Source organism: Adiantum capillus-veneris, chromosome 4 (genome assembly GCF_014529385.1).
Source record: "Adiantum capillus-veneris isolate H3 chromosome 4, ASM1452938v2, whole genome shotgun sequence".
NCBI classification, from domain to species: Eukaryota; Viridiplantae; Streptophyta; class Polypodiopsida; order Polypodiales; family Pteridaceae; genus Adiantum; species Adiantum capillus-veneris.
In genome coordinates, this window is record NC_140934.1 from 74,116,019 (window position 1) to 74,139,032 (window position 23,014).

Consider the following 23,014-nt stretch of genomic DNA (forward strand, 5'->3'; position numbering starts at 1 on the left):
TAAGGGATTAAAGCTAATTTTGTAGGGGATGGAGGGAACAAAGACAATAAATAGGGCTACTTTTGTAGCTCTCTCTCTAACTTCTCTCTAAATAGGAGAGGGGGGGAAAGTAGGGAATGAGGGTGGTAAAGTAGGAAAAAGAGGGGGGGTAAAGTAGGGGAGAGAGGGGGGTAAAAAGAGAGAGAGAAGTAAAAGCAGAGAGAAGAACCATTCTCTCTCTACCTATCACCGAACAAAGAGAGTAACACTACTAGCCATAGGGGGGGTTTGCGAGGGACTAATAATTGATAGACGTCGTTTAATTGATGACGAATGCGTTGCATAGACGAGGTTTATGTCGTATAAACGAAGATATATATATTTTTAAAACTTGACCGTCGTATAAACAACGGCTATCGTTGCATAATCGATGCCCAAAATTTTAAGCCGTCGCATAATCGACGCCTAAAAATTGTCTTGCTTATACGACGCAGAGCAACGAGGCTAGTAACGACGCGTGCACACTGCCCCTACGTCTCTCGTGCGAGGTGCTTTTTCAATAGACCTGCTCGTGCCTTTGAAATTTGACTCGCGGGAAGCATAGCAGCGCCACAAGCTCTCCACGGCAGCTACTGCAGGCCGAACGAGGGGCAGGTTTGAGAGCATAATGTCATTTCCTTTGTCTTCATGGCATTGTTTGAGAGCATAAGGTCATTTCACGTACATTATATTTTCTACTGTCGTGCGTGCAGGTTGAGGTACATGGTACAACTGCCTATGTTCCGCAGACGGCATGGATTCAGAGTGGGACGGTCAAGTATCAGAGAACCATCAAAGTAATTGCCTTGGAGCAAGATATAGCCTTGTTCGAGTTTGGTGATGAAACAGAGATAGGTGAAAGAAGCATTAACCTTAGTGGTGGAAAGAAACAAAGGATTCAGCTAGCTAGGGCAGTATATCAAGATTCTGACGTCTATTTCCTAGATGACATATTCAACGCACTAGATGCGCACACGGGGTCTGCCCTATTCAAGGTCAATGTGCTAATACGGTTATGATCAAATGCTGAGTATCAAGTCTACTGACTGCTTAAGCTTCTGCTTAAGCTTTTGTAGGATTGCTTGCTTGGAGCCTTGGAAAGGAAAGCTAGAGTCCGTGTGACACATCAAGTCCAATTACTTCGCAAAGCTGATCTTATCCTAGTAAGTATCTCTATCCACCACACAACAGAGCGGTGAAGTTGTCTCCATAGGATCAGCTACCATTTTTCTAAGCATTGCAGGATGGTGAGTGGGTGTTCTGTAGTGTTGTCCATGATTGAGTGTCGCCTAGACAAAAACAAAAATTGAGTTGCACCCATCCCTATATATTCTGTTGGCGGGGAGGTCATCGCTGTTTGGCAAACGATTATGATCCAAGTAGTTGTTGAAGAGTTATAGCTTATACGCGAGGGAGACCGTGCAAGGTGATCCATTCAGCCATTATTTGACAAATTCCAGCAATTGCGTTGGTTTGAAAATTGAGAGGGAAATAGATATCTCCACAAGAGGAAAATTTTGTTCTGTTATTGATTTGTTTTCATTGTGACAGGCTCCTTAAGTGTATGAGATTGACTTGCTACTAGGTAGTAAGTGCGTTCGTCTTTCAAGAAATAGTATTTAATTGATTGTGTTACTTTTATTCATTGTTAGTGTGGCAGTAGGTCCTCTCTAGCAATGGTTGAAGAGTTGTCCTCTACATGTAATGACATTAAGATTATTTCCTCTTGGTATCCAGCTGATTTAGGTCCTCACGAATGAGTGGTGATCTTGGATTGTGTAAGAGTCAAAGAGGAGGCATCTAATGAGTAGTGGAAGGGGAGCAATGAGTCCATGCTGAATCCATGTAGCTCAAACCATGATGTCATCTCTCCATACCAGCATGTTATATCTCCTTGCAGCTAACTGTAGAGAGGACTCAAGTGCTAACCACGCATAGACGAGGTTTATGTCGTATAAGCGAGGAAACATCCTTCAAGCGGGTGTCGCCAAGTCTGGCGCCTCGACCCACTCTCGTTTGCTCGTACAGATTGTTCACAGAATCTGTCCACAAAGCTTGCCATGGCCAGCAGTCCATGGAGACTTCCTTCCTCTCAAGTCACCCCAACTTGCTTGAGATCATGCTTGGGCACAAGCTCTGGTTTTCCATTGAATGAAAATGACTCAGATGACATGATGGTGTATGGCATTCTTAAAGAAGCTGTGAACAAAACAGGATGGGTTCCGCGCACCCCAAAATGCGAAGATGCATCGACGGAGAGTCACCTTGCACCCAGATCATCAACACCGCAAAATACAACTCCTCCAAAGAAAGGCATAAAAAATGGTGCTGCCTCTACATTGTGCTCTGCCCCTTCAAGAACATCATTAACACCCGCAGAGCTTGCCAAGAGCTCCAACAAGAAGCATTACCGAGGAGTACGGCGTCGGCCGTGGGGCAAATATGCAGCCGAGATCCGAGACTCTGCAAGGCAAGGGACCCGTGTTTGGCTAGGGACCTTTGACACGGCTGAGGAGGAAACTTTGGCATATGATCGAGCGGCATTGAAGATGCGCGGGGCGCGTGTATTGCTGAAATTTTCCGTCAATGTCGTGGCTAGAGAAAGAGGTGGAGACAAAGAAGAAGAAGAGAGTGAAACGAGAAGCACCAGTCGAAGATGGAGTTGCAGGCATTGAGCAACAACGTCAACAACGCAAGCGCATGCAAGAGCCATCATCATCACCACCATCAAGTCTGGTAGTGAGCTTTGAAGGAGAAGGGGTGAAGATAGAAGAGCTAGATGATGTGTTTTCTTTGTATGAGCTGCGCGAGTATTTCTTGCCTTTCATCGCCTCCTCATTTGCTAGCACCATGGCTACCCTAGCCAACTGCGCTGGAGCCTCTCATTTGGCAGCTTCTCATAAGTGATAGCAGAGTGCTTGTGCCTGTGTGTGTGTGTGTGTGTGTGTGTATGTATGTGAGAGAGAGAGAGAGAGAGAGAGAGAGAGAGAGAGAGAGAGAGAGAGAGAGAGAGAGAGAGAGAGAGAGAGAGAGAGAGAGAGAGAGAGAGATCTGAGTACGTGTTGTTGGGCGAGAGTCTGACCATCATCAAGGACATGGTGGGAGTCCATGAGAATTAGGCGTTGGTTCCTGGTGGGGGACTCAGTGAGAGCCTACAGCCTCTCATTTGGCTGACAAAGAGTCGAAACTCATTGGCGAGCTCATCTACAGAGTCGACCTTGAAGGCATGTGGTATTGCACAAGATGCTAATATGGACAAAAGAATTCACTTGATATTGTTAGTCAATGGTTGTGCTTGGAACTACCTTGATTGATAGGTATGCCTAATGTGGTGCACTTCATAGATCATCACAAAAAGTACTTTAAGAGCTTCCTGTCTCACGGATGTCGCCTGATTGCGGGATATGCCTAACTTGGATAGGGCTCAGGAGCTCTAGGCTGTTTTCAATGGAATGGGACATCGTGCTTGCCACTGCCTTGGTCGGCATGTATGCCATATGTAGTGCACTTCATGAAGCACACGAAGTGCTTGAGGAGCTTTCTGTCTGAAATGTCGTCTCTTAAGATGCACTGATTGGGGATATGCCCAACTTGGGCAGGGCCAAGGAGCTCTGGTCGTTTTTTAGTGGATGAAGTGAGGGTGTCTCTCTAGACGCAATCACATACACTTTAGCCTATTTTCAGCTAATGCGAAGTGAGGGTCTCTCTCTAGATATAATGTTATTTCAAGCAGTGCATTGATTGCTACAAGGTTAGGTCAAGAAGAGAGAGAGAGAGAGCTTTTTTAAGCAGATGCAGAGAGACTGCATCTCTCCAAATGCAATCATGTACAATGGCACCTTGAGGGCATGTGGTAGTACACAAGATGTTGATATGGGCAAAAGAAGTTATGATGATATTGTTAGTGAGTGGTTGTTGAAAGAAAACGTTGTGCTTGGCACTGCCTTGGTCGACATGTATGCCAAATGTGGTGCACTTCATAAAGCGGAAAAAGTGCTTGATGAGATTCCTGTCCAGGATGTCGTCTTTTGAAATGCACTGATTTGAAATGCACGGCTGCCATGCACAAACCCTCTCGATCTGAGCCGCCAGAAGAACCTCTTGGATGCTAAGGAGTCAATCCCATCTTCAAACCACAGCATGGATCTGAGAGTGCCACACGAATGGGGCTCCCTTGCCACTGGAGCCACACCCCCTCCCAAACCCAACAGAATGCCAGGAACCGAGGCTTACATGTTGATCTCTGAAGGAGAAAGGAGCGCAAAGCCAACTCCTGCTGTCAAAAAATGAAGAGCTAGGGCAGTCGAAGAGGATTCTGCAGCCCGGTGCCCCCACCCAGGGCGGTCCTCCGCATCGGCCTCAGCCCACAATCCACCTTGCCTCCACTGCAAGCCCACGTGCCATCCGTCAACCCACCCCAGCGAGCCTTCCCTACTCTTAGTGGGCGAAATGAGTAGAACGAGCCTGTAGTAGGCGAAGGGTCTTGAACCCTTGTCTTGAACTCAACCCACAATCCACCATGCCTCCACTGCAAGCCCATGTGCCGTCCGTCAACGCACCCCAGCGAGCCTTCCCTACTCTTACTGGGCGAAACGAGTAGAACGAGCCTGTAGGCGAAGGCTCTTGAACCCTTGTCTTGACCTCTTACTTTAAGTATACTTTTTGTGATCTATGGACTGCACCACATTAGGCATACATGTTGACCAAGGTAGTGCCAAGCACAACCACTGACTAACAATATCAAAATGAATTCTTTTCTCCATATCAGCATCTTGTGCAATACCATATGCGTTCAAGGTGCAAGTGTACTTGATTGCATTTAGAGAAGAAGAAAAAGAAGAAGAGGATTTTAACGTCGTAGGAAACTATCCCAAGACCTCAAAGATCTATCCGACGAGAGTTGAACTCAAGATCTGTTATTGAAGAGAGATGCCCTCTCTCTGCATCTATTGAAAACAGATCTCTCCCTTCCTGACCTGACACTTCTAGAGCATATGTGATTGCATCTGGAAGAGAGCAGGAGCGTAGGCTATCATAAGCTGGCAGTTGTAGGTGTTAGGTGCAGCGGAATGAATGTTGTATTTTCTCAAGATTAGTGATCTTTATTTGCTCAAGGTTCCTTTTAGTTCTTAGGGAAGGAGAGAGCCTTCCGTCTTTATGGAGAGTGCTATGATCACGAACAAAGTGAGTGGATATTGTGCGTGCAAGTGAATGAGACTGAGAGAAGGAGAGAGAAGAGATACAACACCCAAGAGGTTGTAAAACCCTCCTCCGAAGGCCCCACTCTCGTTGGCGAGAGTGGTCTAACTTTGATTGCACAAAGGTGTACAATGCGAATGCAATGGGACTATGCCGATGACGACGACGGTGGTGACGACGATGACTTGGTGGCTGAAATCTGTGGTCTTCTAACTGCTGTTTTTCGGGACTATTTTGGTGGCTGAAAATGACTGTTTTGGCTGCATTTTTATGGCTGAAAATGGGCGGAACATCTGCAACCAATCTGGGGCTGATCTGCTACGGAGTCATAGGCTGAAAACGCTGTGTATATGCTGCAGATTAGGGCTGAAAGTCAAAAACGCTGATGCATGGCTGATGCTAGCAAAAACGCTAATGTTGATCTGGGCCGGAAATCCAAAAACGCCAATGATGGCTGCAGCGTTTTGGGCTGAAAAACGCTAGGAGATTGTGGCCGGTATCGGGTTGCCGGTTCTGAGGAAAAACGCCAAGAAAGGGGTGCTTGATGGCGATGGCCTGTTGGGGGAACACGCCAAGGATGGGGGCTGGCCTAGAGCTAGAAAACGCTAGGGGTGCTGAGGGGGGTACTGCTGAGAAGTTGCCTGTTGAGCGGGAAGCTCCTGCTGCCTCTTCTGCTGTGGAGTGCTAGCTTTGGGTTGCTTATATATTAACTTACCCAATTTTCCCTACTCAGTTCCCAACAAAAGTCACTTAATAAATAAGTGAAAATTGTCAAAAATAGGGAAAATGGGATAAAGTCACTTGAAAAATCCCCTAACTGATTCTAATGGTTTCTGAAGGGAATACTGATGATCATGTTGTGTGCAACCGGAGGATATGCATCTATTGCTAAGTGACTGGGCATGCACGGTCTACGAATAGACTCACAAAAGTGCCAGATTACTTCTAATCTAACTTGACTGGACTTGACGGAAACCCTGCTATGCTGTAGCTTGTCCACGGACACATAGGGTTGGGATGTGTCACGTGACAGTAGGTGAGACATTGAGGGAGACGGCCTAGCCACTTGTCCTAAAAGCTCGAGTCGATCTGCTCGATTGCCTCTGATCATCTAGAGAGATATCCTCGCTTTGTCCACTTAAAAAAGACCAGAGCTCCTTGGCCTGCCCACGTTGGGCATATCCTGCAGTCACTGCATTTCAAGAGACATCTCGGACATAAAGCTCCTCAAGCACTTCTTGTGCTTCATGAAGTGCACTATAGGTGGCATACATGTCGATCAAGTCAATGTCAAGCACGACGTCACATTCCGGTGTAAACAGCGTGGAGCTCCTTGGCCGTGCCAAGTAAGGCATATCCCACATTCAGACGACATCCGCAATAGGAAGCTCCTAAAGGACTTTTTGTGATCTATGAAGTGCACCACATTAGGCATACATGTCGACCAAGGTAGTGCCAAGCACAACCACTGACTAACAATACAAAATGAATTCTTTTCGCCCATATCAGCATCTTGTGCAATGCCATATGCCTTCAAGGTGCAAGCGTACTTGATTGTATTTGGAGATCTCTCTGCATCTGTTGAAAACAGATCTCTCTCTTCCTGACCTGATACTGCTGGACATATTCTAGAGCATCTGTGATTGCATCTGGAAGAGAGCAGGAGCATAGGCTACCATAAGCTGACAGTCGTATGCGAGACATTGAGGGAGACGGCCTAGCCACCTACATGTCCTAAAAGCTCGAGTCACGCAGCTTGATGGCCTCTAACTGCTGCTGTTGAATGGCCTCTACGCTCAACGACAAATTCCAAGTTTGCCTTTATTTTCTTTGGTTATGGAAAGTGTATTTTTCTAGCCCTGCTGGACAGCTGCCTCTCTCTCTCTCATCTCTCTAACAATGTGTCAGCACGTCTCTCTGTCTATCTGTGCTATCCCCCTCGGGGCTACAAAGAACACCATCATGATGAATAAGAAAAACGCTACATGTGGCCGGGGAGGGAGCCGGAATCCCTCCCCCTTTTTGTGATCTATAAAGTGCACCACATTAGGCATACATGTCGACCAAGGTAGTGCCCCACTGCCAAGCACAATCAACACTGACTAACAAGATCAAATGAATTCTTTTGCCTATATCAGCATCTTGTGCAATGCCATATGCCTTCAAGATGCAAGTGTACTTGATTGCATTTGGAGAGATGCCCTCTCTCTGCATCTGTTGAAAACATATCTCATCATGCAATCAACGCACTCCTTAAGATAACATTGCATTTGGAGAGATGCCCTCTCTCTGCATTAGCTGAAAACATTCTGGAGCATATGTGATTGCATTTGGAAGAGAGTAGGAGCGTAGGAGCTGAAAACATTCTAGAGCATATGTGATTGCATCTCAAAGAGAGAAGGAGCATAGGCTACCATAAGATGGCAGTTGTAGTCGAGACATTGAGGGAGAAGGCATAGCCACCTATCCAAAAAGCTGCAGAACAAGCGTCCTTTCATCGAATCGGTGCCCGTAAGCGATTAACGCAAGGGCTGAGAGTTAACGCAAAGGTGCAAATTAGGCAAGGCTTGTGTGTTGTCCGCGAAGAACAAGATCTTAGGGCTGATCTGGGGTAATCCTTTTAGGGATGAGAGAGAAGGGAGTAGCGATGTGGCTGATCTGGCTCCATAGCACAGAAAACGCAGCCTGAGAGGTGAAAACGCTGCTGTTTGTAGAAAACACAGCCATCAAGGGGGAGCGATCTCAGTTTTGAGGAAATTTTTCGTGATGGAAGCAATCAGTAGGGGATCGTCGGCTTAGGAGAAGAACCTCAGCGTCTGATACCATGTGAGAGTAGGCAGCGAAAGCGAAAGCGGAAGCGCTGCCAACAATAGCATATAGCTCAGGTTGAGTCCTTTCCAGGAATACATCCAGGTCTGCTTCATTTTGTCCACATCTACCATATGGTTATAAGCTCAGGCTGCATTCGACCACAAACCATCAAATCTCTCATGTAGCTTACTCTTGCATTGAATTTGTTATTGAGCGTGTTTCTCTTTTAGCTTTGCTACCTGATCTTGCATTTGATTCAGAATCTTTTGAAGCATCTGTAGCATTTTTGTTTGATCTATTTTGTTGTAGTCCACTCCATTCATGGCTGCTTCGACCTCATTTGTAGATTCTTGATCTATTAATATTTTTACTTGCATTGATGTTACATGCAGATACGATGTTTGTGTTAGTCTGACACATGGTTTGTTTTAAATATACAGATAAGATGAGTGACCAGGGTCATAGAGTGAAGTTGACGTTCCTCAAGACTTTGCTATGTACCACTGGACTATCAGGAGAGGCTTTGACGGAGGATATGTCAGATTATATGGAGATGGATGACGCCAATTTAGACAGCTCCATTGAGTTTCTTGGGCGATTCAGTTTGCCCGTACGTCCTGGAGAGAGTACATCCTCCCAGCCACACATAGGAGTGGAGACTTCCTCTCATGCAGATCAGACCATAGCACATCGGTAATCTTCTCGATTGATAAAGTAGTAATGTCATTCTTTTTTTAATATAGAAATCTTAATATATGTATTCCCTTGATGTCTTTGTTTGCTTAGGACTTCTCGATTGATAAAGTAGTAATGTCATTCTTTTTTTAATATAGAAATCTTAATATATGTATTCCCTTGATGTCTTTGTTTGCTTAGGACTCCTATTCCAGGTACATCACATCATGAGAGTCAGCGGCTTACTCCTAATGTACCTCCTAGTACTCAGTTGACACCTGATTCACAGGCTAGTGGCCGTCAGTCTTAGAGGAATATCTATTATGGTGATTATGGATTAAATATCAAGTAGTTTTTAAGAACTCTCATCTAATCTGCCATATGTTTATATTGCATGTAGGCATCATCGGCAGAGTAGCACGCCACCAAGCCGATCGACTCGTGAGACACCGCCTCAGCCGCCAGCTCCCCCATCAGTGCCTCCACCTCCACCAATGCGCACGTGCATTGGCAGCTTGGGTGTCACATGCGACATCTTGCTTGACGGGGCTATCCTCCAGCTCGGAGCCGGCATCGCACTCAAACGTCGGATGCAAGACCTCTGCTCGTCTTATCTAAAGCAAGTTCATATACCATGGGAGTAAGTATTAATTAACATAAAAAATGTAAATTTTAGTTTGTTAGTTGAATTACTAATCGACTTTATTTTGCACTGTAGTGATCAGCATGAAGATGACAAGAAATATGTTATCAACACACTAGAGACGGAGTATGGGACAGGATGGAGTTACAAGTGGATGGTCAAGCAAATGTGCAAACTCATGGGTCATCGACGCGACGTAGCACGGTAAGTAGAAAGAAAGAAATATTTTTAACATCTATGTCTCTCTCTCTCTCTCTCTCTCTCTCTCTCTCTCTCTCTCTCATCTCTTGACTCTCGATCTGTCAAGGTGGAAATCGTTCGGAGCTGCTCTCTGAGTAGGTGTAGCGTATAGTAGAGGCAGGCTGTAGGCATGTAAGGTGCAGCCGAATGAATGTTGTATTTCTCAAGATTAGTGATCTTTACTGCTCAAGGTTCCTTTTAGTTCTTAGGGAAAGAGAGAGCTTTCCGTCTTATAGAGAGTGCGGTGATCACGAACAAAGTGAGTGGATCTAGTGCGTGCAAGTGAATGAGACTGAGAGAAGGAGAGAGAAAGTTACGACGCCGAGAGGTTGTAAAACCCTCCTTCGAAGGCCCCACTCTCGTCGGCGAGAGTGGTCTACTTGATTGTACGAAAGAGTACAATGCGAATGCAAAGGATTGATGCTATTGGACTATGCCGATGACGACGACGACGATGGTGATGTCGACGGCTTCGTGGCTGAAACTGGGACTGTTTTCGTCACTGAAAATAGACTGTTCTTGTGGGCTTATGGCTGAATCTGAGTGCTCGAAAAAACGCTAGGTTTAGGGCTCCTTGAGGTTGTGTTTTTGGGGATAAACTTTGGCTGAGAAAACGCTGATACAGCAGGGTTTTTATTGCTGAAAATTGACTGTTTTGCAAGTGTCAAATCACCCTTACTGGCTGTGGATCTTCTGCTGCGACTGATGGTGAAAAACGCTGCTGCTGCTGATAGTTTCCCCTGCGTTTGTAGTGCTGATTTGCTGCAGATCTGCCCCTGCTTCCTAGCGTTAGTAAATGCTGGGTACGGCTGCCAAGGAATAGCAAAAAGCTGGTTATGCTGAGGATGGCCCGGCGTTAGTGGTTTGGTGAAGGAAACGCTGAATCTGCCTGTTTGCTGGCGATGGCTCCACAAGGGGAAAGCGCTAGTACTGCAAGAGAAGAGGGCGACACCAAAGGGCTGAGGATGCGGGGATAGTGACCTACTGGAGGTGAAGATATGCATATGGGACCCGGGAGAAGGTTACCCATGCGGGGATGCATTTGTTTATGGAATGACCCGAATGCGCGGAGGTGTTGAGCTGACAGCACGCTGGAATATACTTGGCCGATGCGGGATTAAGCCCAAAGGGTTAGAGCCGTTTTCTGGTTCTGACAGACGGAATGTAGCAAGACAGGTGCTGACACAAATGCAAGCCACAGATGGCCGTTGGATCCCACCGCGACCGCAGCCAGGGACTAGATCGCATAATCGGGGATGTACCACAACTAGGAGGTATCGGGCTGAGTCGGAGGGCCAGCAAACAACTAAGGTGCAGGGTGAGATATGCAGGTACGAGAAGAACAGCAATGCTGGGGCAGGTTATGTTTGGCCGATGTGTTTCCCCTCGAAGAGACGGGCGAGTCACTGAGTGCGAATGCAACACGATTACGCATTGTAAGAGGGCGGGCTCCGATCAGCACCAGCCCACCTTTCATTCGGGGAGCTGTGCTGTGCGAGTGATTAGGCACATGCTATTATACCTTAACCGGTACTGGACCGAATGGGGTTATTCGACACCGGGCAGCGGGCTGTCTTTGGAGCTTAGGAGCTTGGTGTGGTCAAGCTTGGTCGAGGAGGCGGTTGCGGCTTCCTTGGTGAGAGGAGCTTTGAGCTCAGTGGAGCTCGATAGAGAAGTGCTCGGCGGAGGAGAGCTTGACATTCGAGTGCTTGGATGCTATTGTGGCAGAGCTCTTGCATTGGAGCTTGCATTGAGAGGACATTGCATCACGCAGAGTGGAGCAGGAGCAGGTTCAAGACTGTGTGCAACTCGTTTTTTGCCATTTTCGGGCTCTAAAACGTAGTTTTTTGCGTAGCTCCGTCATACAGAATCAGATCTACATGATCCAGGAGTCTAGGTCAAGGTTTTGGCACGCTCCGGAAGCAATGGCGATGTCTATTTGCTGAAATTATGCTTTGAATTACAGCAGGTATATCAGCAGGTTTGTTTGTGCCCTTTCGGATCCCAAAAACACTGATTTTGGTATATCTCACACACACGGAGTATTTCTGCGCAGCAACCAGCAGATTCATAGGTGTACACAGGTTTTTGGATATGCATTTGTCCAGAGAGCCACTCATGCGAGAGTGAGCTATGTTGCCATGGTCTTGGCGGTTTATGTATGCCATATATGGATTTGTGTATTTGTTTATGGCTGAGATTATTTGAGATTTGGCTCAATTTATAGAAGAAACTCTGTTGGATTTTATTCAGGTTCTGACCATAGCTTCTACGTATCCGCAAGTTGCTCTTTGACAGTTTAGTGGTTGAGTTTACTCCCACTTTGATAGGTGATTTTCAGCCATCATTTGGTTGGAGTTTGGAGTCACTTGTGTATGCCCTTGTGTGCCGTATTTCGCATTGCGCATAGCGACAGATCTTGCAAGGTTTTCCGAAATGTTGCTATAGTTATCTGGCAGACATTTGGTCATCGATTGGAAGGTATTTTGGCAGCAATCATCACTCACATGTATGTCATTTGAGGTGCTGTTGAGTGGTACTCCGGCAAGAGAGGGTATGCTCATATGTATGACTTTGTGAGGTGATTCTGGTCGAGTTTATTCCCGGATTGGCCGTTGTGGCATATATTATTGTCTCTTTGAGGTTTACTGTTGAGACTTTGCTCCAGTTACAAAGGAGACTCTCCCAAAATTTTGTCAGATATTTATACGCGATTGAGTCATATTGACTTGTGATTTTGTGCAAGGTTTTGCACGGTTATTGGTGCAATTTTGCATCAGGTTTTGAGCCATATTTGCAGACTTTTGTTGATGCGATTCGAGCCAGTTTAGGGCTGATTTGGTTGACATTTGCTACTCATTGTTGGTTGCTCTTTTACGAGCATTATGGCTGACTTTTCATTTGACTTCCAGCGTTATGGTCTGACACAGTTTGATGGTGTAGATTTTGTTGCTTGGAAGGAGCATATGCTTGTTACATTGGCGGATTTGGGGCAGGATAAACCCTTGCGTGGTTTATCGGCGAAGCCCAAGTCTATGCGTGATGATGATTGGCAGGATCTTGATGAGTTAGCAATGTCTACGATTCGTTTGCATTTGGTTGAGTCTGTTTACTGGCAGGTCTCGAGGGAGACTACAACTCATGCTTTATGGCATAGTTTACATGCTATGTACGTGACATCCATGTCTACAGGGGAGTGGGCAGCCTGCTCAGTTAAAGCAGACAGTAGGGACAAGGCTACAATTTTGCTCAAATCGAATATACTCGATGAGGACATCGTGCTCTCTCGTAGGCGGGGAGAGTGTTACGGGTCTCTATGCATAGGCGGGTTCCGAGACCCTCCACAGTCACTCGTCCTCTTGAGTCGACTTCGTGAGACGCGACCTCGAGGGCCCTTGGCCGACGAGAGGTCTTTACCTCGGGTGAGCACCCTTGCGGAGGGAAGCTATACAAGCCACACTTGAGAAGGGAAGCTATACAAGCAGTAGAAAAACGCAAATTCAGCAGTATAAAAACGCAGTAGATCAGCGTTTTTAACAGCCCCAAATCAGCCCTAGTTGGTTGCAGAAGATCTCCATTTTCAGCCCTCGAAAACGCAGCCAAAACAGTCATTTTCAGCCACCGAAACAGTCCCGAAATTCAGCAGATAGAAGACCACAGATTTCAGCCCTAAAGTCGTCGTCGTCATCACCGTCGTCGTCACCGGCATAGTCCCAAGTTGCATCAGTCCATTGCATCCGCATTGTACCACTTTGTGCAATCAATAGTAGACCACTCTCGCCGACGAGAGTGGGGCCTTCGGAGGAGGGTTTTACAACGTCTCTGGTGTCGTATCTCTCTTCTCTCTCTATCTCTCAGTCTCTACACTTGCACGCACAGTGTCCATTCACTTTGTTTGTGATCATAGCACTTTCGATTAAGAACGGAAGGCTCTCCCTTCCATAAGAACTAAAAGGAACCTTGAGCACAGTTCGGAGCAGTCAGCTTCAGCAAAGGGCAAACAATCATATGCTATGGACTTGCCAACAACGTCGACGAAGATCAGGACGACAACGAGATGGGCCGGAATCTGAAAAACGCTATGGCTGAAATCTGCAAATCTTTATCCACTGAATTTTGACTCTATGTTGATGACGACGATGCAACGACGATGCGCTGAAAACGTAGATGCTGAAATCTACGTTTTTTGGGTTGAAACTGCAAACGCTCATGGATCTGACCATGCGGTGAGGAACTGCTGCAGAAAGGTGAGGTCTGCGAGGTTCGATGATTCTACGGCGGAGTCTGATTGCTGAAAACTGAAAACGTTGGTCTAGATCTGGGTTTCGTCGCGGTAGATCTACAAAATGCTAGATGGTTATGATGATGCAAAAACGCTAGGGTTGATCTGCTATCTTGCTGTTGAATCTGCTAATGCTAGGACTGATCTGTCTTCTGCTGTTGTCGAGATTGATCTGCAGTGCAAAAACGCCAGGGTTGATCTGTCATGCAAAATGCTAGGCTTTTCAGATGGGCTTCACTGTCGGTGGCAGCGTCCTTATATCTTGAGCAACGGCGTGTTTTGATTACCTTGTACATAGCTACAAAAAGAAAAACGAGTCTGAAGGGAATCGAACCCTGACACTAGCCATATGAGGCTATCACCACGAGACTCCCCACCACCCACCCTTATTAGTAAGATTTCAAAAGAATAAAAATCATTACTTAACAAAATGAATTACTGTGAGATTAAATCTTACCCAATATAGGTTGATTTGTGAGTTGATACGCACGGCTAATAGTCCTCATCGTCATCTCTGAGATTAACCGTCAATAAAATCTCATCTTCATTATCTTTGTTTACTTCTTCAAACTCCTCTGCCGTTAAATCTGTGTTGACGTTCATTTTCTCCGTGTGCTCGACATCCACTATTTCTTCCTCTTCGGTGTCTGTAGTGTCAGAGTACGGATGGTTGTCGTTCTTATCATCTACAATGTCATCATTATCGGCAAGGGAAATTCTACACGTCTCTAACATGGATGTGTCTAGATTCGAGGATGTTACCAATTCATCCTGATTTGCTTCCTCAGGGTCAATGCTATCAAACAACTGACGACCTCTAGGTTGGACATGCACAACTTGCCACCATGGATGAGAATCTGGGTTCTTGTAAAAGAACGCTTGCTCAACATGAGTTGGTAGAATGTAAGGCTCTCTTGTTGCATGCATTAACTTTGAGGAGTCGACGGACCAAAATTTGGACGGTTCTCTTCTCATTGTGGCACTATTGCCTTTATACTCGGCACGAAACCAATCCACCTTCAGAATCACCTGTCAAAATGCACGAATCAAAACTTGAGAATTATGTACAACTTCAAGAAATCTACATGTCATTGTTGTATGAAGAGGGATTTCATTCACCTGTTTGAAGATCCGATACGATATTTCATAAATGCCGACTATGGTTCCCACATAACCCAGTTCACTATCAACAAGATTTGTGTCTCTTGAACTTGCACGTGATAATTGCTTGAAAGAGGCAACAACGGAAGAATCTTGAGTTAGACGTAAGTCGTCAATAGCTTTTATTCGAAGATGTTGACCATAAGCCCACATGTTTGTATACATTCGAGCTTAGATCAATATATAAATGATATAAGAAAAAAAAGAATATTGTTTGTTTAGTTTAAAGTTTTCAAAACCCAAAGTTACCTTTCTTTCACATCCGATCATAAACTCTCTCTGTTCCCTTGAGATTGTCTCATATCCGCCCGTTGCATACGGGTGTATAACCAATCCATGAAAGTAGGTATGTCTTCGATGTTATTTACTTTGGTTTGACGTCTGGATCTCCTGTTTTTACGTCTGCCAACTCGTTGGTTCACAAGTTTCTCCTTATACTCCTCAACAAATTGTTGCATGCATTCGCTATTATAGACAATGAAAGTAGAAATATCCAAATTATCTTGGATCTTAAGTCGAAAATGGACTCCCTTACCAGACAATACCTCGTCTGACATGGTAGAAGAAGACTCATTTGTCCATGCGTGGAGCTTCAAAATCGGTTTGCTCAAGATATTCACAAACATAATACATGCATTCTTCAAGCATCCATCCTTCGCCATAGAATCCTCTGGTCTTGCTTTTTGACGTACATAACATTTCAGTACTCCCATAAATCTCTCGGCCCAAAACATCCATTGAGTAGAAACAACACCAGCAAGCTCTATCTCGTCCACTAGATGGATTAGCAGATGAACTTAGATATCAAAAAAGGAGGTTGGAAGTTCCTTCTCCATTAAACAAAGAAGCTCTATACATTCACGCTTCTTTTGTGGAATTAACCCTTTGTCTATTTCTTTAGATGGAATCCATCTATCAATAAAAGAAAGAAGATATTAAAGTTATATTTGAATTAAGACTTATCAACTAAAATTTTACACTAAAATTTAATGAGCGATAAATACCTTGCAAGCGATCCAAAGCGATATATTACGTCTCGAACCCCTTGGATAGTACATCCATCAATATCAAGAGGTAGAACATGCTGTATACATGATTAATCCAATCAACAAAACATGCAAGAAAATAAATATTTACGAAGATTGATAAAACATTACCTTCACAAAATTGTGTCAATCATGTGTTTTTAAACCAGACAAGCTCTTGTCATCTAAAGTGAACATGTTTCGACAAGATGCTCCATATCCTGTAGGCGTACGAATCAATTGAATCCTCTTGTTGATAGTATGCACCTCTTCTGCACTGAGTACCCATGGGGCAGGCTCATAGGTTGTGTCACGTCCAGTTTCATCAGAAAGTGGCTATAGATTAGGCTTTGAGTTTCGATCCTTTAAGTCATTTCTTGTTGCCATTGTGTCTTTCAAGCCAACAAGGTGTTGCCATAACGAATGACCAACGTTCTTAAATATATGCATAGGATAAAAAAGATGACATATCTTCAAATCCTTCCAATATTCCAAAGTGTACCATATCAAAGGACTTTGAGCCAGAGAACGTTTTCCTGTGGCTCGCACCTTCACAGCGTCATCATCATCACCGCTTATGATCTCCGACTCCGGATCGATAGCGGGCCCAACAGTCCACTTTAGATACCAATCCTTTGGTGTGTTTGGTATTGGACATTTCCCTTCTTCTATCTTCCCGTTGAAATGTATGGCTTGCCTTCAATTTCGTAGATGATGCTCTTCAGGTAAAAATCGTCTGTGTCGAAGATATATATTTTTGTTGAGGTTTTTGCTATAAGTTGATCTCAACCAATCACCACACACAGGACAAGCTTTATAACCCTTGGTACATATTCCTACATGAAAAACATAACAAAGATTATTAGCGCAATAAATATAGAAAAAACATATGAGAAAATGTATATATCTAAACCATTTACCTGAGCAAAAACCATATCTTGGAAAGTCGTGGATAGTCCATGCTAAAATCTCACGAACAATGAATTGTCTTTCACCAATGATTCTTGACATATCCACGCTATCAATCCCTCTCCACAAATCTTGAAGATCGTCAATGAGAGGAGCCAAATATACATTCAGGTCTTTAACTTGTCGTTTTCGTGGGATTAAGAGTGAGAGCATTAAATGCTCTTTCTTAATACTAAGATATGGGGGTAGATTATAGTTAATAACTACCACCGGCCATGTAGACCATTTACTTGATTTTATAGAAAATGGATTCACACCATCTAATGCTACACCCATCTTTAAATTGCGTGATTCTTTTGCGAAATCTGGCCATAGCGAATCAATATGCTCAAATGCAGGACTATCCTGCGGAATTCGCATTACTCCATGTTTGCTCTTGTGCTCCGCTCCCCATGTCATAAGCTTAGCTAATTCAGGACTTTGAAACATATGTTTTATACGCGGAGCCAAGGGAAAATATCTCAATACCTTTCTAGGGACCTTACCTTTCTCATCTTTATAACGAGGCGTTTGACATTTGGGCACGTCACATTGTCGTAGTACTGATGTCTATATAAAATACAATCGTTGGGACATGCATGTATAGAAGAATAGTCAAGTCCAAGACTACTTATCATCTTCTTCACCTCATCATGTGATGTAGGAAGGGAATTGCTTGTCGGCAAGAACTTTTGAGAGACTAGCCTGCAAGTTGATTAAAAATATGATCAATAACAAGTACCAATGTTTAGAGTGTAGCAAATAAATATGTTAGATGTATACATACTTCAATAGTGCTAAAACGGATACATTACTCCATCCAAAACGGTTTTGAAGATTAAGAATAAGTAAGCTTGCACTTAGTCGTGTCAGTTAGCTGCCTTCGTAGATATGCTTCCTTCGTAGATATGCTTTAGAGCTTCTTCTCGAAGATACTTCTCGTTGTTAGGAATATCGCTCGTACTATCATTTTGATGCCAATCCTCAGTAAAATCAGCCATGCCATTGTCATTATCAAAGATATCATCACGTCTATTAAAGTCCTTAGAATATTGTTCCTTTAGTCTTGCATACGTATTAGGATCACTCCTGCGTAGGATCCTCATGCACTCTATTGACATTTGAGATACGTCATGTGAATGTTGATTTGTGATGTTATCGATGTCATAATCTGGAATCTGTATATTTGAAGGTAAAGAAGATTGTATCAATAGCATGCTTATATATAAAAGGAATTCAATAACATTTTGGAAACAACAAAAATAATATCAAAATAAATTAGCGACAGTACAAAACGTAATGCAAATTAAAGTGTAGAATTATGGTACAAGAGTTCAAAATAACATTAGGAATTGTATACAATGAGCTCTTAACCCTCATCTGTTAAGGGTGCTCGTGGAGGTCTACGCCATCCATAATTGACTAGCAATTCATCACCAGCACGTAATGATTTAATAGCATGGATAACTATATATCTTGGTACATCCCTAGTCATGTGTCTTGGTTCATGACTATTTCACACTCCACAAATGTGCAATTGGTTCTTGCACTTCTCCCTCGACTACTATTGATTAAACCTGCTATGTTTCCTTGAGAGTAAGGTCTTCCATCAACATAGAGTCTTTGGCCTTCTGCATGTGTAATCCCTCTAGCAGAAAGAGAGGCTGCATTGAGACATAATCCATAAGTAGTCATGCTCTGGATGTAGCGAGTGAGCTAATGCCATGGACCCCATCTATATATAGGTCCACAAAAATACATAAGGGTGACCTCTGAATGAGGGGGCACATGCAAATCCTGTGCAATAAAGACACCTCGTCCCGCTCCACTGATGGTGGATGGAGCAATCATGTAGCGATTGCCCCAAAAGCCAAAAACCACTCCATCTGAAGGAAGTGGTCCTCCCCGCCAGCCTCCGTATCGTCTACGATCGTAGCTCTGTACTAGATCCTGTAAATGAGTAGGCAGTGGATGATCTCCACCCATCTCAGCCTCCAATGGAGGAGATAGAGGATGTCGAGAAACCTCGAGCTGCAACTGACAAATGACATGTCCGTGCTGTGTGCGAGAGACATGTGCACCACTGGTAGTAAAGTCATCCTCGCCATCAAGTGAAGATACCTATATATATAATCTAGTTACATTATATATTTTACTCTTTGATTTTTAAAACTCCAATATCAAACAAAGGGAGATATGAAATATACCATAGGTCGATGTCGCTCCTCAGGTAGTGGTGCTTGCTCAAAAGTACCATAAGTCATCTGATGTGAAAAGCACTCCCGTCGTGGCCTGCGATACGTGCCACAACAACGAGCACACCAGCATATAATAGGCTCATCATAGTAGAAATCATCGTAAATGGGTTCATGTGCAGTATCGGAACTCTGTGCACCCCGGCTACCACTAGTGGGAGGTGGTGGTGTACCCTCTGATTGATCTGAATCTGGATTTCAATTACCATAAAAACATGAGACATTTATCAAATGACTAAAATAAAAAATTCAATAAAAGTAACAAAACATTGAAGTCTAATAGTTATATGGTATATTCTGAGGCTTATTGTAATTTAAAACATAAACATGCGCTATTGTATGGTGCCATCAAACAAGAGAAAGGCAACCATTTGCATGGAGACATGGCAATTCTTCCGCAAAGAGATGCGCCTACGCATTAATTTTACCCAACAAAAGGTGTGTGCCTTTGGTAATATATATTAGAATTAATATGAACTTTCCTAGATTGATTCTAACTTTCTCTAATCTATGTTATTTTGTTTATTCAAATTTTCCTAGGAGGCAGCAAGAAAGAGTAGCTTTACGTCACACATCTAGACTAGGGCGGATGGATTTGTGGCCACATTTGTGAGTATAGACCATTCACATTTTAACTTTTAAATGTAGTATTATTGAATGCAAAAATTAATAAGTCTTTGGTTGTGTCTTAATGTAGACGAAAGACTATGGTCGTGCACCGACGGCACAGTAAATAGAGTACGCCACATACTGCGGCTATCGTGCTTTGTGTCAGAGACTTACTGACACTCCAGATCCACTTGTACGTATCTTTGTTTTGCTTTGTAGTTTTTTGCATGGTAACTGTAATATATTCTTTTTTTACTTCACTAACTAATACAGAAGCAGCAAGGGGAGGCTGATATGACAGAGGTGGCTCGACAGGAGGCCGAGGGGCAACGTCGAGAGGCTGAGAGGAGCAACGGCCCAATCACTGGCCATAATGGTGACGATCGCGGAGATGGGGACAGTCGTAGTCCCACGGTTCGGACCAGTGGTGGTGGCACTAGCGATCATGAGACCAATGATAGTGAATCTTCCAGTAGTGATGGATCACATAGTGATCCTACGTAGAGATTTCTTTGCATATTTGGGATCGTTATATATGTATTTTTTAGTGTGCATTGCTACATCGTATGTGATGATGAGATTTGTTTTGTATATGTGAGGATTGATCACCACACATTTTGGACACATGTACATAAACTTACTGATGATACATACTGACATGTGTTTGTTGCATCACTGAATTTGTCTATTGTCAAACAATTAATTATTTGTCGATCAGATAATTAACCTAAGTAACCTGGTTTGGGTCACCGCCTGTGGCTTTTCGCCCGGTCGGTTTACACATTGTTAAAAAGGCTTCCAATGTTTTTTTTAAGATGAAGATTTGAACGATGACGTCTCAAAGTACCAAGCATCATACGCTCCAAGTTTCAAGTTACGTACCATGTACCATGCACCAACGACAACTATCAAGTTTCATTATGGAACCTGATACCAAACTCTAAATCAAGTGCCAAATCTAACACTAACAAGTTTTCTTGGTTTCTATGTCAGGCTCTAGTATTAACAAGCTTTTGATTTTCATATTTTTTGTAAAGGTAGCAGATTTTACGCTAAGTGTCAGATTCTACATATCTTGTACCAAATCAAGTACCAAGTTTCAAGTTGCAAGTACTAAGTACCAAGTACCAATTACCTTATACCAAATCTAACACTAAAGAGGTTTTATTATTTTCATGTGAATTTATTACAGTACCACAAAGTTACATCGACCAATTAATACCATGGACCATGAACCAATTGCAAGTATGAAGTTTCATTATGGAACCTACAGCCAAATTAAAGCAAGGACCAAGTACCAAGTACCGACATGTACCAAGTACCAAGTATCAACATGTACCAAGTACCAAGTACCGACATGTATCAAGTTTTCTTTATTTTCAAACCCACATGTCCCAAGTTGTATGAAGTTTTTTTTTTTTTTGTGGACCCTAGAAACGGTCCATCGGCGAGCCGTTGGAGCTCATGTGAGCCCACATGGAATGTCCATGTACCAACGAGGTATATGGGCAAGCTATACGGCTCGCTAAGAGCTCAAACAACTCGTTGATATATGGATCGTTCTGAAAGTTCTTGAGCAAAAAACGCTCAGAAACAATACATCGGTCAGTTGTTTGAGCTCTCGGCGAGTCCTATAGCTTGCCCACATGTGTCTTTGGCATGCGAAAAAGCTATGTGGGTTCACAGAATCTTAAATGGTTCGCCAATGGGCCGTTTCCAAAGTAGTCCGCGAGCGTTTTTTTGGTCATGGACTTCAGAAATGGTCGATCGGCGAGCTTTAGCGCATGGAGTCCACGTGCCAATGAGGTATGTGAACAAGTTATACAGCTTGTTTGAACTTTGAAAATGGCCCATTTGCGAGCCGTTTGAGATCTCGTGAGCCCACATAGCTTGTCCACGTGCCAACGAGGCATCTTGGCAAGCTATATGGCTCACGAGATCTGAAGCGGCTGACCAATGGATCATTTTAGAAGTTCGCAAGGATTATTTCTGTTATGCATCAAGAACTTTTTCTTAACTGAACAAAGGGAGCCGATTTAGGACTTACAGAAACGTCTGCTACATGACAGAAATCATGGGTTTAAGATTTAATATTGCCTTGATGGCCTGCTATTTTATTTTAATATATATTTTTAATAAACAAACATGATCGTCTATTTTTTATTTAATTTAAAGTTCTAACTTAAAAAATTAGCAAAGAGAGAGAGAGAGAGAGAGAGAGAGAGAGAGAGAGAGAGAGCTGTTTACCATAATTCATCTTGAAGCCGAAATTGTAAGTTTATATTGTTTACGTACACACCGGTCCGATCAACATCCGCACTACTATGCGAAATGCCAACAAATATATGAGCAACGAGAGCAATCACAAATGCAAGAACACCGGCGCGAGAGAGAGAGTTAGAGTTTGTGGGTGTGTGTGTTCCACTCAAGAGCTAGATTTTGTATGTGTGTGTAGAACAGCTAGAGAGAGAGAGAGAGAGAGAGAGAGAGAGAGAGAGAGAGAGAGAGAGAGAGCATTAGAGCTAGATTGTTGTATGTACTGTGTGTGTGTGAGAGAGAGAGAGGGAGCGGAGAGAGATCACTTATGAAACCCTGCATGTCATATAGTCGTTGCGTGTTCAAAGCGTTGGTGATGCGGCGGTCTTTTAAAAAGAAAAAAACAACTCGTCGATTAAGCATCTCGCCGCTTATGCCACGCGCCGCTTATTCCACGCATTTTGCCACGCGCCGCTTATGCGACGAAAAGTAAACGTCTTATTTCTGTTGCTTATGCGATGGTAACTCGTCGCTATAGCCCTCGTTAAATGCCTCGTTTATGCGACGTACAGTAGCGACGGCTACAACGATGCCTTTTTCCCTCGCTAATGTGACGAAAATTCATCACTGTAGCCGTCGCTATAGGGGGCAAATGTAGTAGTGTAAATAGTTATGACAAAATCCACTTTTCAGCTCGTGCATCAATTTATCCCAAAAAATGAATTTTTTTATAAAATTTTCAAAATGGATCTTTTAAGCTTTAAAAAGGTCCCTATATATATATATATATATATAAAACAATATTTTTTTAGAAGAATCTAGCTTTTATAAGCTCCAAATCTAAAATTTCTTGGGTCCCTCTCTACATTAATTCCAAGAATGAATAGATAAT

General features: G+C 43.6%; 3 protein-coding genes and 1 pseudogene across 3 annotated transcripts; 2 read left to right on the top strand and 2 right to left on the bottom strand.

The window, feature by feature from the left end:
- Window positions 1-305: 305 nt before the first annotated feature.
- On the top strand, window positions 306-2,925 carry LOC147459414 (uncharacterized). Its single transcript, XM_086510684.1, has 6 exons — window positions 306-330; window positions 587-633; window positions 732-1,013; window positions 1,095-1,181; window positions 2,058-2,499; window positions 2,618-2,925. Exons 1-6 carry the CDS (start codon window positions 306-308, stop codon window positions 2,923-2,925), a joined length of 1,191 nt encoding a protein of 396 aa, XP_086366810.1.
- Window positions 2,926-13,426: 10,501 nt separating this feature from the next.
- On the bottom strand, window positions 13,427-14,843 carry LOC147459415 (uncharacterized). Its single transcript, XM_086510686.1, has one exon. It carries the CDS (start codon window positions 14,841-14,843, stop codon window positions 14,361-14,363), a length of 483 nt encoding a protein of 160 aa, XP_086366812.1. The 3' UTR covers window positions 13,427-14,360.
- A 3,528-nt stretch (window positions 14,844-18,371) lies between these two features.
- On the bottom strand, window positions 18,372-18,988 carry LOC147459416 (uncharacterized; annotated as a pseudogene).
- A 1,151-nt stretch (window positions 18,989-20,139) lies between these two features.
- Window positions 20,140-20,589, top strand: LOC147459417 (uncharacterized). Its single transcript, XM_086510687.1, has one exon. The coding sequence runs from the start codon at window positions 20,161-20,163 to the stop codon at window positions 20,368-20,370; it is 210 nt and encodes a 69-aa protein (XP_086366813.1). The 5' UTR covers window positions 20,140-20,160; the 3' UTR covers window positions 20,371-20,589.
- The last annotated feature ends 2,425 nt before the right edge of the window (window positions 20,590-23,014 follow it).

What these genes read in the sequence shown, in the direction of transcription:
- LOC147459417 (XM_086510687.1), top strand. Translation starts at nt 20,161, where the DNA reads ATGACAGAGGTGGCTCGACAGGAGGCCGAGGGGCAACGTCGAGAGGCT.
- LOC147459414 (XM_086510684.1), top strand. Translation starts at nt 306, where the DNA reads ATGACGAATGCGTTGCATAGACGAG. An exon ending in GCAGGCCGAACGAGGGGCAG is followed by an intron (nt 634 to 731) that starts GTTTGAGAGCAT and finishes TCGTGCGTGCAG; the next exon opens with GTTGAGGTACATGGTACAAC. An exon ending in CGGGGTCTGCCCTATTCAAG is followed by an intron (nt 1,014 to 1,094) that starts GTCAATGTGCTA and finishes AAGCTTTTGTAG; the next exon opens with GATTGCTTGCTTGGAGCCTT.
- LOC147459415 (XM_086510686.1), bottom strand. Translation starts at nt 14,843, where the DNA reads ATGAGAAGAGAACCGTCCAAATTTTGGTCCGTCGACTCCTCAAAGTTA.